General features: G+C 36.8%; 6 protein-coding genes across 6 annotated transcripts; 2 read left to right on the forward strand and 4 right to left on the reverse strand.

Moving 5' to 3' along the window:
* Positions 1–249: 249 nt before the first annotated feature.
* On the reverse strand, positions 250–2482 carry LOC116918565 (mortality factor 4-like protein 1). Its single transcript, XM_032924277.2, has 11 exons — positions 2347–2482; positions 2177–2291; positions 2022–2117; positions 1805–1956; positions 1445–1563; positions 1277–1378; positions 1100–1191; positions 913–1015; positions 778–847; positions 627–711; positions 250–558 (listed from the first exon to the last, which is right to left on the reverse strand). Exons 1-11 carry the CDS (start codon positions 2396–2398, stop codon positions 474–476), a joined length of 1071 nt encoding a protein of 356 aa, XP_032780168.2. The 5' UTR covers positions 2399–2482; the 3' UTR covers positions 250–473.
* A 48-nt stretch (positions 2483–2530) lies between these two features.
* LOC116918562 (digestive cysteine proteinase 2) lies at positions 2531–5475 on the reverse strand. Its single transcript, XM_032924274.2, has 13 exons — positions 5279–5475; positions 5042–5190; positions 4852–4954; positions 4603–4775; positions 4431–4535; positions 4222–4375; positions 3968–4163; positions 3690–3904; positions 3482–3582; positions 3376–3421; positions 3070–3285; positions 2950–3009; positions 2531–2856 (listed from the first exon to the last, which is right to left on the reverse strand). Exons 1-13 carry the CDS (start codon positions 5328–5330, stop codon positions 2672–2674), a joined length of 1755 nt encoding a protein of 584 aa, XP_032780165.2. The 5' UTR covers positions 5331–5475; the 3' UTR covers positions 2531–2671.
* Positions 5476–5564: 89 nt separating this feature from the next.
* On the forward strand, positions 5565–6522 carry LOC116918566 (probable 28S ribosomal protein S26, mitochondrial). Its single transcript, XM_032924279.2, has 3 exons — positions 5565–5918; positions 5982–6243; positions 6305–6522. The coding sequence occupies exons 1-3, from the start codon at positions 5704–5706 to the stop codon at positions 6473–6475; spliced, it is 648 nt and encodes a 215-aa protein (XP_032780170.1). The 5' UTR covers positions 5565–5703; the 3' UTR covers positions 6476–6522.
* On the reverse strand, positions 6461–8298 carry LOC116918564 (SET and MYND domain-containing protein 5). Its single transcript, XM_032924276.2, has 7 exons — positions 8039–8298; positions 7847–7974; positions 7665–7785; positions 7483–7604; positions 7189–7426; positions 6993–7072; positions 6461–6927 (listed from the first exon to the last, which is right to left on the reverse strand). The coding sequence occupies exons 1-7, from the start codon at positions 8102–8104 to the stop codon at positions 6519–6521; spliced, it is 1164 nt and encodes a 387-aa protein (XP_032780167.2). The 5' UTR covers positions 8105–8298; the 3' UTR covers positions 6461–6518.
* A 1684-nt stretch (positions 8299–9982) lies between these two features.
* On the forward strand, positions 9983–13989 carry LOC116918563 (cytochrome c oxidase assembly protein COX15 homolog). Its single transcript, XM_045170748.1, has 12 exons — positions 9983–10152; positions 10212–10358; positions 10420–10647; positions 10716–10855; positions 12097–12328; positions 12388–12422; positions 12484–12581; positions 12641–12827; positions 12919–13171; positions 13270–13424; positions 13493–13606; positions 13693–13989. Exons 1-12 carry the CDS (start codon positions 10074–10076, stop codon positions 13831–13833), a joined length of 1809 nt encoding a protein of 602 aa, XP_045026683.1. The 5' UTR covers positions 9983–10073; the 3' UTR covers positions 13834–13989.
* Positions 12565–15087, reverse strand: LOC116918567 (von Hippel-Lindau disease tumor suppressor). The gene is made up of 4 exons (XM_032924280.2): positions 14657–15087; positions 14365–14588; positions 12812–12876; positions 12565–12754 (listed from the first exon to the last, which is right to left on the reverse strand). The coding sequence occupies exons 1-3, from the start codon at positions 14942–14944 to the stop codon at positions 12861–12863; spliced, it is 528 nt and encodes a 175-aa protein (XP_032780171.2). The 5' UTR covers positions 14945–15087; the 3' UTR covers positions 12565–12754; positions 12812–12860.
* Between the last annotated feature and the right edge of the window lie 27 nt (positions 15088–15114).

The raw sequence follows: 15114 nt of genomic DNA on the forward strand, positions 1-15114 counted from the left end.
TCACCCATGTTTCTTCCAACTTCCAACAGAAAAATCTCTACTGAGATTTCCCTAGATTTCTTAAATTGACTCTTGTCCATTAGCGGTTGTCGAGTTAAATGGGGGAAGCAACGCAGGACTCTTCGTTTCCCAACTTGCCATCTCACAAGAAAGTTAATTTATAGTCTAAAAACAGACCGCGATACGCCATCTCCAGCTGGGCTTGAGATTAGCATCCGAAAGCCCTTTGCAGAATCAAGCAGCATAAAAACCGCTTAACAATTGAATGTATTACGATCAGAAGATGGCGAGTCATTGTGTTCCACATCGGGACATACTCGAAACCTTTGATTCCTTTTTAAAGTTTTCCAGATTGCAAATCAGGGCGTTTATATGTGTGAGACATTGGATGAAAAAAAAAAAAAAAAGTTTCGACGAAAATGGGAGAAAAAAAAAAAGGAAATGAAATATGAAGAAGTACACTGACGTAGCATTCAGCAAGCGCGGCGGTGATATTCCGCCGATGCGTTACCATAATCCTGAGCACTGAACAGCGTTGAAGCGTTGCGTCCCATGTATCTGTCATGAATACGGCTGCTGATGTAACTCGCTATCCTTAATTTATATAACTTAAAATAAAAGCTTACTTTAAAAAATCTTGGAGGTGAACGTGGAGCAGTTGTATCGACTTCTCATCCAGAGGAGTGTAAGCCAACATACTTCCGAGACGGGCTGTAAAATATTCAGCGATTTAAATACGTAAAATAACTCTAGAATTTGAACTGGAGAAATTATTACTGAACATGCGTAAAAGATGAGGAGCTCCGTAAATTTGGCTCATCTGTTTGTCAGGGTGATTCTTCAAAATCTAAAACCATTTCAAGAGTCAGCGTATTGAAAGTATTTCGTTGCGAATTTCACTTCTTGACTTACATCAGCATATTGTAATCTTTCAAATTTATACAGCAACGACGAACCAAGCGTTACATTGAAATACTCTTTCAAGCCGGCCATGACCTCCTGAATAGCGCTCTCTCTAAAAGGTGAGTCAAGAGATAGAGAAAAGTTCCATTATTTCATTAGGCAAATACACAAGTATAATAGCGAAATTGTGACATACTTGCTTGGGGTGGTCGTTCGATTGCTGCTTTTGTGCTTTATGTAGTCTTCTAGAATGTTGTCAACCGGTACTTTGGATGGTAAATTTGCCAACTAGTTGGGTAATCAGGTAGAATACAAATTTAGTCACAGTAAAATTGTGACAAAAAATTTACGTTTCAGGTTTCAAATCGCTTACCTTTTTCTGGCGGTTGATATAGTCCCAATCATCAATAAGCCAGGGTTTCAATTCGTCTGGAATTTTGATTTTCACTTCAACCTTGGATAAAAACAGTTCTTCCTATGGATAACAACTTATGAATGTTACAATAAATAAAACTTTTGGAAAGTGCATTTGAAATCATACCGATTCTACGGTAGAGTCAGGCCTGGTCTTTTTTCTTGAGCTTTCAGAAGACGATGCACCGGAATTGTTGGTAGAAGGAGTTGTTGTAGTAGAAATGGCTGGTCTTTTAGCTGGTTTTTCTGCGGGTTAAAATAAACAGTAAAATTTGCCATAGTTACACAAGTTAGAATTAGTTCAAGTTTACACAAGTTAGAACATAAATTCTACTGTGAAGTGTATCATCCAACTTAATATAACTGGCCTATAATTTCAAACAGTATTGCTGAGGATAACATTTCTTGTGATTTTGGTAGGGGTTAAGTGTCAATAAATGAATGTATAACAGCTATCATCTATACCACTTGTTGGTATGGCACTTACCTTGAAGTGATGGTGTGGATGATCGACTATCTGTTTCCTTGCCTGATGTATTAGCATCTGACAGGTTGCCTCCACCTTTGGATGGTTCTGATCTGCGTCCTGAAGGTTTGCCAACAGGAGTAGAAACACCTTTGATCTGTTTCTTTCCTTTCCTTTAAATCAACGATTAAACAAAGTTGAATAAAAGAGTGAAGGCTGTAAGGAATTGTTCTATTACGATGTAGCTTCATGAGCTTTTAGAAGTTCTTTTTGTTTTTGAAGGGCTTGTTCATTGTACTTCAGCACACGGTTTTCAGGCACCCACTCATCCCAACTATGATCCAACCAAAATTAATTTTATATTAGGCATAAAGTGACATTTGATAAATATACTTTTTATTCCAGCCAGCATAATGTATGAGGTATTTGTTCTGTTGATCCTTGAATTCTGCTTTAAGACTTTTAGCTTCGTACAGAAGAGGTCCGTGAAAGCATAGTACTCGTTCGCCTAATATATTAGTCTTATGAAATTAATTCTAAGAGATATATTTTTAAAATCAAACCTTCTTTAAATTTGAATTCTGTTGCTGGCTTCTGTTGCGCTTTAGGACCCATTTTTGTTTAAAGCAGACGCTAACTACTCGCTACGTCACGTGACCTACGTGCGCGCTGGTGCACTGTTTCAGTAAAGAGACCATCATTGAGCGCCCACTAACCAATAGAATAGAAAGCACTGACAAATTTAAGTAAGGTATATGAACTTGATTACAGCCCCTTTCATTGTTTATTCAAACTCTAAAAATAGATCAAGTATTTGCAAAGCACTTTTCCCGTAATTTTTTAACAATCTATACCCTTGCCGGTTTTTCAATTTCCGGTACTTAAATCTCACATGATCACATAAGTAGGCGATGTCGCGACACCACAATTATTGTCTTTCTGCGACATCAATACATATCCAGCGTTTCCCCAATAAGTAGACCACGAATTTTTTATCAACCAATACGGCTCGCCTTTCAGGATTCCATAACCAACAGCCAGCACAGCGTGATCCAAACTATCTTCTCCACTGCCTGCAATTCCAAAAAAGAACCGAAAGGCATAAATAGTTTCGCTCGTCCCTAGCAGTACGGAGACATAAAAATGGTAAGAAAGCAGATAATTACCGCATTCAGGGTTGTAGTAAACTCCGTTGGCGTAAAATGAAAACGCGCGATGCGCAGCATCTTTTATAATAAAGATGTGATTATGATAGAACAATAGTTAGAATTTTTTCTATACTATACCGATAGCAACCGAAATGGGACCATGTTTGAAAATGGCCACACGCAACGCATCGATGTCCCCCGATGTCACGTTAACATAGCCTTTAATGGAAGCGACAAGACTCGAATTATCTATATGACAGTAGCCATCAGCTCCAAGGTATGGACCGTAGCTTTCATCTGAAGGGATGCCTCCATGCTTCATCATCCACTGGTACACACGGAAATCTTCCCCCCCTAGAAGAGTCGGTAAGAATTCAACGAACAATGCCGAAGAAGAACGAATAAAGATAATAATGAATAAAATTAAAGAACTGTATCAGTTACCGTCACAGCCATTATTTCCGAATCCCCAACTGCAATCCACAAGGGCCTACAGAAAATACGAAAACAAATGTTTAACCTGTACCGATTACGAAAATATTTTACGTACCTGTTGAGAGAGCGGGGTAAGTTTGCCTGTTTTAAGGAAGAGAGCCCCTTCGATTGTTCCAACAGTACCAAAACTCCAACAAGAACCGCAAACGCTCTGGTCTAGAAAATAAAAATTGTAAAAACTGACCATTATTTTTTCTTTTCTTTTAGAGGTACAGTATGTTATAAGTACCACAAACATGTAATTACTAATAGAATAAAATTACCTTTTACAGGGGTAACAGCGCCATAAAGCCTCCAATCCATTTGATCGGGCAAATTTTCAACGTCGGTTTTAGTGTAATGAAAAGAAGATCCTCCGTTGTACCCTGTGGAATGTAACTTTCCACGCATGTATTTAATCTCGTCGGAAGACCGGTCGGCCATATGGTTTGGGGCCAGTTTGTATGTTAGACCAGCCCGATTTTTTGAATGGATGAATCTGAAAGAAAATGGTAAAAATAGTACCGTCTAACAGTATTTTGACTAGTCGTCGATAACCTACCTCATATTCTGTCTAAAAATATCTTTGCGCTGTTCTTGTTCGGTTGCGTTTTTGTAACCCTTTTTATGATGACGAACGAACGAATCGAAAGTATCATCCACGTGCTTGGTGTGGTCATGCGCGAATTCCCGCATCGGATTAAATGTATAAATGTGATCAACGCCGGGGCCCGGAAATCCATGACATTCGCCGACCTCTGAAAAGGGATTATATTTATTGACTTGCAACTATAGTCTTCCACAATGGCAGTTTACCAGAATCAATCATGAAAGCGTCTTCATTTGGTTTCTCTGCTGTAAAACTGGTGTAGTCTAGGTAATAATGATCGTAATGAGAACCCAAAAGGGAATTATACCCTTTCATTTCGTATCTGACGGGAACGGTAATTTGTTGACGGGTTCCAGCAAACTAAATGAACATTTGATTAGCAGTGATTTTATTTCTAATAACAGAAGTTTATTACTTGATGCTGGAGCCACATGGTGTAGCGATTTGTTTTATCACCGACTGTGCTAATATACTCCCACTTTTCGCAACTCTGACCATTCATGACTTCGATACCAATTAACTAAGCAAGACAATATAACTTTATTTAAATACTTCTCAGACTATAGACTGGTTACTAAAATTGGTACCTTAAAGTTTGATATATCAGGCAGGACTCCTTGAGCTTCCACTGGCTCTTCAGCACTTCCAGATGTTTGGAAACAATTCAACTGATTTTTTACTGTTTCAGTGGTCATTGGGGCTATTTTCTTTGCTGAACCATATGGTCCTTCATTGGCTAGTTGATATGTCTTCATCATGCCTTGCTCCCACAGAGCAATAATGGTAAGTATTGAATGAAAGTCATAAATGAAGAAAATGAAATGCAAATTTTTTACCTCCATAAAAATCAATTCTGCTTTTGCCACTATCTAAATCAACCCACGCATAAAAATCTTCATCAATTTCAGCATATGGAAGGTGGAGAATTCCTTCACTTATCTAATAATATGTATATAAAATATAAAAATTTATTAATTAGTCAAGAGGTAATTATGCAAAAATTAATAATAAATAAATAACTCTTACATAAGCTTTACTCCAGGAAGGAGGAGATGGAGAGTCTTTGGGAGCAGAAGGATGGTGAAAATGTTGTGGAAGTCTCCATTTTTTAGACCATGAATTTCTCTCATATTGGGAGGCTACCTCATTGTCTTCAGTGCCTCCAATTGCCTGCGCTAAAAACGAAGAAATTGTATTAAAAAGTTCAATACAATTACGCATATTACTATGTTACTTCGTTTTACAAAATATAAAAAAAATTACCAATTAGAGCGAAAATGAAGGGAAGACACCACGATCTCCCACAGTGCAACATTTTCTGCTGAGTGGGCGAATATTCAACTATCTACTAAAACTACTGAAATTCGTACAAATAAGTAAACTCGGAATTACGCCTCTTCAAATCGCTAACAAGACACTAATGACATCCACTTGCTGCGAAGCCGTAAAACATTTGGAAATAATAATAAATGTCCAGCGTTGCCGATAGTTTGAAAAATTATACCACTGGAAATTGATGCTTGATGGAGCATGGCCGCATGGGGGCCTGCCGGCCTGGCGCCTGGCAGACGACGTGATTGAAAAGCAAAAAAACTGGCAGGCAATATTACATTGTTTGCCGTGTCATAGTTAATACTGATTTCATAAAGCCAATACTCTCATTTACTGTTTTCACCAAGCACTTCATCATGTTCGGAAGTAGTGGCAGTCGAGTCCTGAATGTCATAAACATTTCGTATATACAGAGTAGAAGCAAGCGAGTATGGGTGCGGAAACCACTCGGATCGCCTATGGCGAAGTCCAAAATCTTCCGGATTACACCAAAACCAGTCTTGCCTGAAGATGAGAAAGCTGAAATCAAACGTCTGTTCGATAATTACAAAAACAGCATGAAATCTATTAGGTAAACAGCTAAAATTTGTGTATACATTTGGCCACAGTTGCTTTACATACATTTCTGTGTTAGACACTATTTTTTTGAACAGTCCCTCAAACAAGCAGAGAGCGGTGAAGTAGCACAGATGAAGCATAGATTAGAAGACCAAGAGCATGAACGACTAATGGAAGAAAATCGACTAGAGAATGAAAAAACAGCAATGCTGAGAGAAGAAAGGTTGAAAATTCAGGCAGAGAAAACACAACAAAATGTTTTAGCCTCCTTGATCAAAAAGGAAGGAGAGGCCAAACTACATGAAATCCAGATAGAAGATTTCCTTACAAAACAAATGGTTTGAAAGATTTTTCAAAGACTTTTTTTTTCAATTTTTTATAAGAAAATGTTTTTTCTAGTCCACGCCATTCATCCAAGCTGAAAATATTGAGAAGGCCATAGAAGATGCACTTGCCAATCCCGTCAACTTTAACTTTGCTTTAGACCTAAATGGATACGTTTATCGAGGTAAAGATACTTCCATCGACACGATCCCAGAAGAGAAGCGAGAGAGACTGAATAGCAATTGAGTGTATTGAAAAGTGATTTGCATACAACAACTAGCATTGTACCCTAATCATCTTCCATACTTTCTTCGTCGTCGCTAGTCATATCGGGTTCGTCAACTTCAAGTTGACATCTACTACAATTACAGTGGAACAAATAGTTCTCTTCTAGGAATTTTCTTCTCGAGTGTCTACTCCTGGAAAGGACACATTCGTCGAGATAGCTGATAAATATTTCTTCACCTTCTTGTAAGTCTTTTGATGCGACTAGGGCTACCGTATGGTTAGAAAATGGAAAAGAAGAAATACTATTAGGCTCGCAACTATGATTACAAGCGCTCTGAACGGCAAACAGCGCCGACCCCTCATTATTAAGAAAATCTCCCGATTCCTTTTCCATTTCTTGATAAATGGTGTCTATTAAAGAATCCGTGGTGGGATCGATGTCATTTTCGGAAACTTTACGAACCCACACACTAAAATGATTCAAAAAGAAAACGAATTCAGCATGTGGAAATAAACACTATCATTACTTGCTAACCTAAACGCACTGGTGCCTATACCTTGACCATTTCGTCCAATCAGTGCGATCAAAGAGCGGAAGCCTTGAGGAGTTAGAAACTATAACAAAATGGAAAATCCCCCTTTTAAGTATCACCCAGTTCAACAAAAAAAAAAGAAGATAATAAAATTCCTGAACAGATTTTAGAATAAGAAAAATAAAACTAAATATATACCTCATCTGTTTCTGGTCTTCTAAGGGCTTTGATGGACAAATCACGCAAAAGTTCTAATTGGCTTTCAAACTCTGAACCCAATAGCTTGTGGGCAATTGTGTCTTCCTCATTAGCAGTATGATGGCAGAGGGACATGAGCTGACATTTGAGCTCTTCCCTATCTATTCTCTGAATGAAGGTAGCAAGGATTCGTGCCAACAACATAATTGTGGAAGTTTCTGGTGGATAATGCATTTTCCTGTTCAAATGTATAAAAATGTACAGTAGAAGAAAAAAAATTACTTAAGAACATACTTCCATGCTTCATTTAGTTTCTCTAATGGATGGTTGGGATTTCCACCAAGCATGTTACAGCAAAGTGTTTTATGATATTGGTTCCAGGCATGATCCTTACACTCAATACTGCAATATGTTACCTTAACAGTCAGACAAAAAAGAATTACAAATTTTTTTATGATGTCCAGTATTTGCCTTACTGCGCACTGGGAACAAATGATATGTGATGATTTATCAGTTTCATCACATTCTGGATGTGGAAGTATGATGTCAGCATTGGCAGTTAAACGCCTTACATTTTCTTCAGCTGTTTCAAGAGGCCTATTTAAAAAAGTAATAGTTTTGACAATGAATTTCAAACTACAAAGAAAGAAGAAAACACCTCATGCAAAAATCACATGCTGAATATCCATAAGCATAGTTCCATGAAAACTGGCATGAAAATAGAGGCTGCTCTTCTATAATTGTATCCCCAATTTTGAAACTTCGAGTTGTAAACAATCCACGGCCCTGTTAAAAAATTTAACTTATCATTGTGGTTGATCACACTAGGATAACCCTACAGAAAAATAACCTGTGTTTGTGGACTAGGGCATATCTTAACCCCATGATTAATCAACGTCTCTTTTGAACATGCCATTTAGTTCAAAACTAGCGATAACTGTAAGTATTAAACCAATTTTCTGGGGAATGTGCTGTCCGTTCACGAACTCCACGTGTAGCTTGGTAAGGCTTGGCGCAGACCAAGACTACTCTGCGGAAGTTCCTAAAATGCTAAATGTGAAATATTTTTAGACTAAAACGGGAAATTCGATGAGGAGCGGCCTCCAGAATACGAGCTGGAACCATGCTGGAACCATGTCTTTCTGCTTTCTTCTCCCACATTTTCCTGATTTACACAGTGTGGTTTTCCGTGGGGCTGCCGCTTTGATTTGTTTGTTTCTTTCGTATATTTTTATTATTTACATTTATTTTTTGCTCTGTATTAAGTTTTAAAAATAAAATATTTTTACTTGCATAATTTTTTTTTTTCATTTTATATAATTGATTGAATTAAGTACCGGTGTGTTTTCTTAAATTAGTGTAAATTGTCATCCTATGGGTCTTGGGTTGGCGGTTCCAAAACCCGATCTTGTAATTATCGGGGAAACTTTAAGTCCAAAACTTTAAAAAGCTATAGGAATGGATATATCTTGATAAGATCTGTCCATTTCTACAAAAATATTGCGTAAAAAGTACTTATTGGAAGAGTAACCCGATTTGCCATTTTTCCGGTCGGTCGGTGTGGCTTAGCGGGTATCCGGTATTCCCCACACCCCCAATAATACGTAATATTTAAATAATTTTTTTCGGGAAAACTATAAGACCAAAATTAATAAATTTTACAGAAATGGATAGCTCTTGATAAGGGCTATCCATTTCTGTAAAATAATTAAGATAATTTTCATAAACAAAAAAATTTTGGACAAGAAGTTTTTTGTAGTTTTTGCGCTCTAGAGACATACTCGATCCTATAGACTTAAGTAACAATTTTCATTGTTTTTGAAACTTTTTAGTGTATGAATATTTTTTCATAAATTACAGAGAAATAGATAGCCCATATCAAGAGCTATCCATTTATATAAAATTTATTGATTTTGGTCTTATAGTTTCTCCGCAAAAAATTATTTAAATTTCACGTATTACTGGGAGATGAGGGTTAACTTAGACCCGCTAAACTGCACCGACCTACCTGAAAAATCGCGAATCGGTTTACTTCTCCAATAAGCACTTTTTAAGTAATATTTTAACAGAAATGGATAGATCTTATCAAGATATATCCATTCCTATAATTGTTAAAATGTTTGGACTTATAGTTTTCCCGTTTCTCATAAAATCGGGTCTTGAAACCGTTTTTCTCCGGCCCGCACCAACCCAGTTGCCCATGAGTGATCATTCACAATAATTCGAATGAAAACATACTGATATTTAATTCATTCCTGTTTTATAAATTGAAAAGCGATTTAATAAAGGTATAAATAGTGTAATAGCATAAATAAATAAATTACAAACAAAAAACGTAAACATAAATAGTACAAATAAACACGAAAAACAAACAAATGAAGGCGGCAGCCCGACAAAAAAAACTCCACACACGCCCCACACACACCACAAGCAAAAGGGTTGGAGGGGGCTTTAGGGTGAGGAGAGGGAGAGAGCCAATCAGAGGGCCGGAATAGTCCCTCTGGGATGTAGCGGTTAGCCGGTGACGGTCTCGCGGAGACAAAATTGTGGAAAACGGCAAACAGGCCAAAATGCCCAAGGTTAGCCAAAATTACGAAGCGGATGCGGAATTGCGAATTGTAAAACCTTATTTCTAAATGCGAATGAATCTTGCAATTTATTAAACAAAATCGTTCGCATAAAAACATTAGTGTGAATAGCGTTTTATTTTTTACGAATAAAAATTTATAAACCAAGATTGACGACAGCCGGCGGTATAACATAATTCTTCGACAACACTGCAGACCGGATGCTCCGCCTTCTTTTAATTTATTTGAAGTTTTCAAATATTTCCCTTCAGTTTTTACTTAAACCACACCTGAACTCTTGAACCAAATTTTCAAAATATGGCTGCTGGAACTGCCCAAGAAACGCAAAATTTTGTTACTCTTAAGGGTTCTGTGGAACTCATTGTCGATTTCTTCAGTAAGTTCATTTAAGAAATGTCTGATATTTGAAGTAATTTTTGTCACGTCGTCTTGCAGATTACAGCTTAAATAGTATTCTTTATCAACGAGGCGTCTTTCCAGAAGAATCCTTTATTCCTACTCAGCATTATGGGCTTACCATGTACATGTCTAAAATGCCTGAAATAAAAAAGTATACTGATGAAATTTTGCCGCATCTTAAGAGTAAGTTTAAATTCTCTGGTCATTCATATTATTGTCACTTCTATTGCCTTATTAATCACAGAATGGCTCACTGAGGGCAAAATAAAAAAGCTTGTTCTTGCACTCTGTGATGTTAATTCAAAAGAGCCATTGGAATGTTGGGAATTCAGAATTCTAGCTGAAGAAACCCCTACGGGGGAGATCAAGCAACAGGGAACTAAACCCTTGAAAGACATTCAACAAGAAATTCGAAATGTTCTCAGACAAATCACAGCTTGTGTAACATTCCTACCACTCCTAGATTGTGTTTGTATGTACTTGATCACTTATCCTGTATCTCATGAACTATTCAATTTCATTTTGCCACTTCATCCTTAGGCTCATTTGATCTTCAAGTGCATACCAAGAAAGACACTCAAGGAGAGGGATGGGGAGATGTTCAGCCACTATCAATTCAAAATGCACAGGAAGTCCAACTAAGATCTTTCTCAACATCTATTCAAAATGTCCATACATTTGTCAGCTATAAAAGTGTTTAGTGTGATTTGATCTAAGGTTAACTCTTTTAACAAGTCTTTAAATTTTTATGTAACCCCTAATAAATTAGTTCAAACCAAGATGGGAAAAAAATTTACTGAAATTGTAATTAATACAAAATATTTCATTCTATTTGAATAATCTAAAGAACAAAAATGTTGTAGATTAGAAATAACTAATTTTCTTGTTTATTTCATGATAATGGTTGATGATGCTACATATCACTCCAAACAAACTATTTTTGAAATGGATAAAAATCAAATCCGGGTGTGTTCTGTTTAAACTTGTGTCTGATAACTTTTTGGCCTTCTTCTATGAGCTGTTGAACATCCTTGCGGTAAGCTGGTGGTTTCATCTCTTCTTCCAAGGTGCATTCTTGCTTGACTGGTTCTTCACATCTCACTACATGTGATCTTATGAGATCAATGTCTCTCTTAAACTCATCATTGAGGTTTTCAATGGCAGAACTTGGAGCATCAAATTTCATGACAAAATATGTTCCTTCTCTATGCCATATATTGTGTGCTTTCATTTTGAAGGGCAGGGGGTTAGTTCCTAAGGAAACGAATTGTCGAAGAACTCCGCCTTGCTGCAATATCGTTTCAGCAGAACGTCTCAGAGAAGCAATCAACTCTGGCCTGGAAAGTGTCCGTAAGGTTAACGATAACTCATACAAAGGCATGATTTTTAGAGCATGAACACCGACAAACGTTTAGACCGAAACGAATAAACGATTTAACGTGCTTACTACGAAGTAACAGGCTACAAGCCTAGTTAGCAATTGTCTTCTAGATATTTCTTCTGCTAAGAAATTCACGATTTACATGAACGAAATCGGTGGTTGATTGAAGCTTGGTTGTCATACCAGGAATAGGAAGTACATTTTTTTCCCCTTTGAATTAAACTAGATTATTTTCTACTCTAAATTTTTTTTAAAGAAAAGAATGAAAAATTATATTATATTTTGTCATTAACATTAGGTTTTTAAGTTGTAAACCGTCTGCTAAACCAGCAGTCGATCTTGAACTTGAAAATTGATAGCGGCAGAAGGCAGACGTGACATTAATTTTGAAAATCTGCGAGCACAGATAATTTCACAATTTCATTTCGTGACAAAATGATAGTAGTTGCTAAATTCTTACAGAATCAAAATTTGGTAATCAACTTAACGATTTAAAAAACACACTCACACACACCACCTAAACCTATTCAATTTTTTTAGTTATGTAATCCCATGCGACCTTACCTTAGGAATATGTGCCAACGAAACTTCGTGACTACCTTTAAACCTAATCATTTAAAGTTAAGTGCATTTTCAAAGCATTTGAAGACTTTTAAGCCACTTACCAGACATGTAGTTACCGTTGCTGAGGCACCAACTTTACAGCAATCAAAGTGGATTGGACGGTGGCTTGGGACATGTGCTGGAATGTGTTTTGGAGCAGTGGTGATTGGTAAGAATAGTATTTTATGTAGTCTGTCGTTTTAAATAATAGTAATTTAATACATGTAGGAGGACTTACCAGATTAACAGAATCAGGCCTATCAGTAAAAAAAAATTACAGTAACTTTATATAGTATCATGAAATTATTAAATTTTGATCTCTAGATGGTTGAATGGTCTGCATTTGGTGAAAGACCTCCTTTGTCACAAGAAGATTGGGAAAGAGAGTTTGAAAAATATAAACAGTTTCCAGAATATAAGCTGTATTCTAATCTAATTTTTCTGTTAAAGCAGCATTTATAACTTTTTATGACTACATTAGGTTGAAGAAGGGAATTAATTTAGAAGAATTCAAATTCATCTGGCACATGGAATATGGACACCGGATGTGGGGGAGATTGATTGGAGCCATGTTTGTAATACCTGCTGCAATTTTCTGGAAAAAGGGCTATTTCAATTCAGCACTAAAGAAGAGAGTCCTTATTTATGGTACCTTGATTGGATGTCAGGTACATATACATTTGCTGAAAGTGCAGAAATATCTAGAATTCAACAATCCTATAACAAAAACAAACAAACAAACAAAAAATTGGCAATTAGGGTCTGCTTGGATGGTACATGGTAAAATCTGGCTTAGAAGACAGATTTCATGGTGAAGCAGATATTCCTAGGGTTTCACAGTACAGACTAGCCTCACATCTTGGTTCGGCTTTTGTACTTTATTCTCTTTTTCTGTGGACGTCTTTACATCATTTAATACCTGCCAAAGTGATGGAGGTCTCTAAGGCAGCCATAAAGTTTAAACGATTAGTCCATTTTTCTAAAGGAATCGTTTTCCTCACCGCAATATCAGGTATTTTGTTAATCACTATACTGAGACTTAGTGGTCGCGGCAATTGAACTGTCTCTTTCACTTTTTGTTTTTTTTTTATGTATTATTGTTGTTTTAAGGAGCATTTGTGGCAGGATTAGACGCCGGTCTTGTTTATAATTCGTATCCGCTAATGGCTGGGCGATTATTACCTGAAGACTGGATGGCGTTATCGCCAGCTATTAGGAATTTCACTGAAAATCCTTCTACCGTGCAGTTTGATCATCGCACTCTGGTATACCAATACTTAGACTCTAGTATAATACTTGAAAAAGCATTAACAATATAACAATATATATGAAGGGTCATTTTACGGTCCTTCTCTTGTCGACCGTATGGCTTATATCCCGTCGGATAGTACTCCCAACTCGAGCACGATACGCTGCTAATGCTTTAGCTGCCATGGCCTGGATGCAGGTATATATAAAGAGTTTGTGCAGCTTGATAGGGATGATGTCAGGATATATATATATTTGTATTTATTTATTTATTTGTTCTTCCAGGCCTCTCTAGGGATTGCTACTCTTCTATTTTATGTTCCTACACCGTTAGCGTCGTCACATCAAGCCGGCTCCTTAGTGTTGCTTTCGACTGCATTGTGGCTTTCACATGAACTGAAAAATATGAAGTATATCCCAAAATAGAAATATTTATTTGTAAATCGCTGGTTGAATCGCCCTTCACCGTGGCAAGATTGGTACTACTCCACTTTAGTAGATATGATGGTGTTACGTTGCTTACTAAACTTAATGTTGGCAAGGTACGGGACTCATTAAAAATAAATTTGTTGAAATCATAAATGTTGGCTTAGTATGAAGCGAACCGAGTTTTCCTATTTCCTGATGAAACCGTGCTTTGGAGAAAAACAAATCTATTACGGTGGATGTTATTGAAGTTAGACTGTTCTTTCGTTTATAGTGTCGAGATAATAAGACGAAGGCTTCGAGCTTATTTCAATTAAATGATCAGCTATGTTGGCAAGTTAGAATATTAAATAGTATAGACATAGGGCATTTTGGCAGATAACTGACACAATTATAAAATGTCCAAAAGATTATGTTAAAGCACAAAAAAACCTAACATGAAAAGAGCAAGTGATAGTATATTGACAAAACTGGTTAAGCATAACTTAGAAATATACCCTTCAAACATGAAAATAAACCCTTAAAACTTACAGTTTCTCCATCCTGCAAGATTTCATGAGCTCTACAAGGTCTTGTTGCAATTGCCTGGGTATTTCCAGCTGACAAACATGGTTGTAATCTTTTAGGTTTCTTCTAATTGTGTGCATTGCAGAAACTTTGAGGGAGTAAAGAGGGCTTGTAATGTTGACTGTAACACGCTTGGGTTGAATATCTTGAGGATGAATTCTCCCACTACGTAAGTCTGGAAGATATTGCTAAAGACAAAGAATAATGAGGTATTTGAATAAAATTTGATGTATATGATTGCTTAAGAGCTATTTACCTCATACCAAGGCTTTGGTTCAAATACATGTTTAGAGTTTGCATTTAACCTTTCATGTGTTATAGCATCTTGAAAGAGCCATGGATGAGCCACATACGTATTGACGTCGAAGAATTCGTCCGGCTCAAGCGTTTTATATTTTACTCGAGCACCTTCATAATTCATCCATATAACCTCTACTCTCCTTGGAGTCGCATTGCAAAATCTGACAAAACTCAAGCCACGACTGGGTTGTGACCGAATGATTTCATGGACGCCGTCACCCTGATTTCCTTCATTTCTTGTCATTTTAACATAACTAAAGATAGCAATATAACAAAACTTTAAGTAAAAGTAACGTGATACTATTTCTCTACTTTAGGCTCTCAATATTACAACAAATTTAATATACCACATACAACAATATAACATTAGATCGGTGACGTATCAAAGGCACGTAGTGTAGACTATTGCCAGTA

Source organism: Daphnia magna, linkage group LG3 (assembly GCF_020631705.1).
Source record: "Daphnia magna isolate NIES linkage group LG3, ASM2063170v1.1, whole genome shotgun sequence".
In the NCBI taxonomy this organism is placed as follows: Eukaryota; Metazoa; Arthropoda; class Branchiopoda; order Diplostraca; family Daphniidae; genus Daphnia; species Daphnia magna.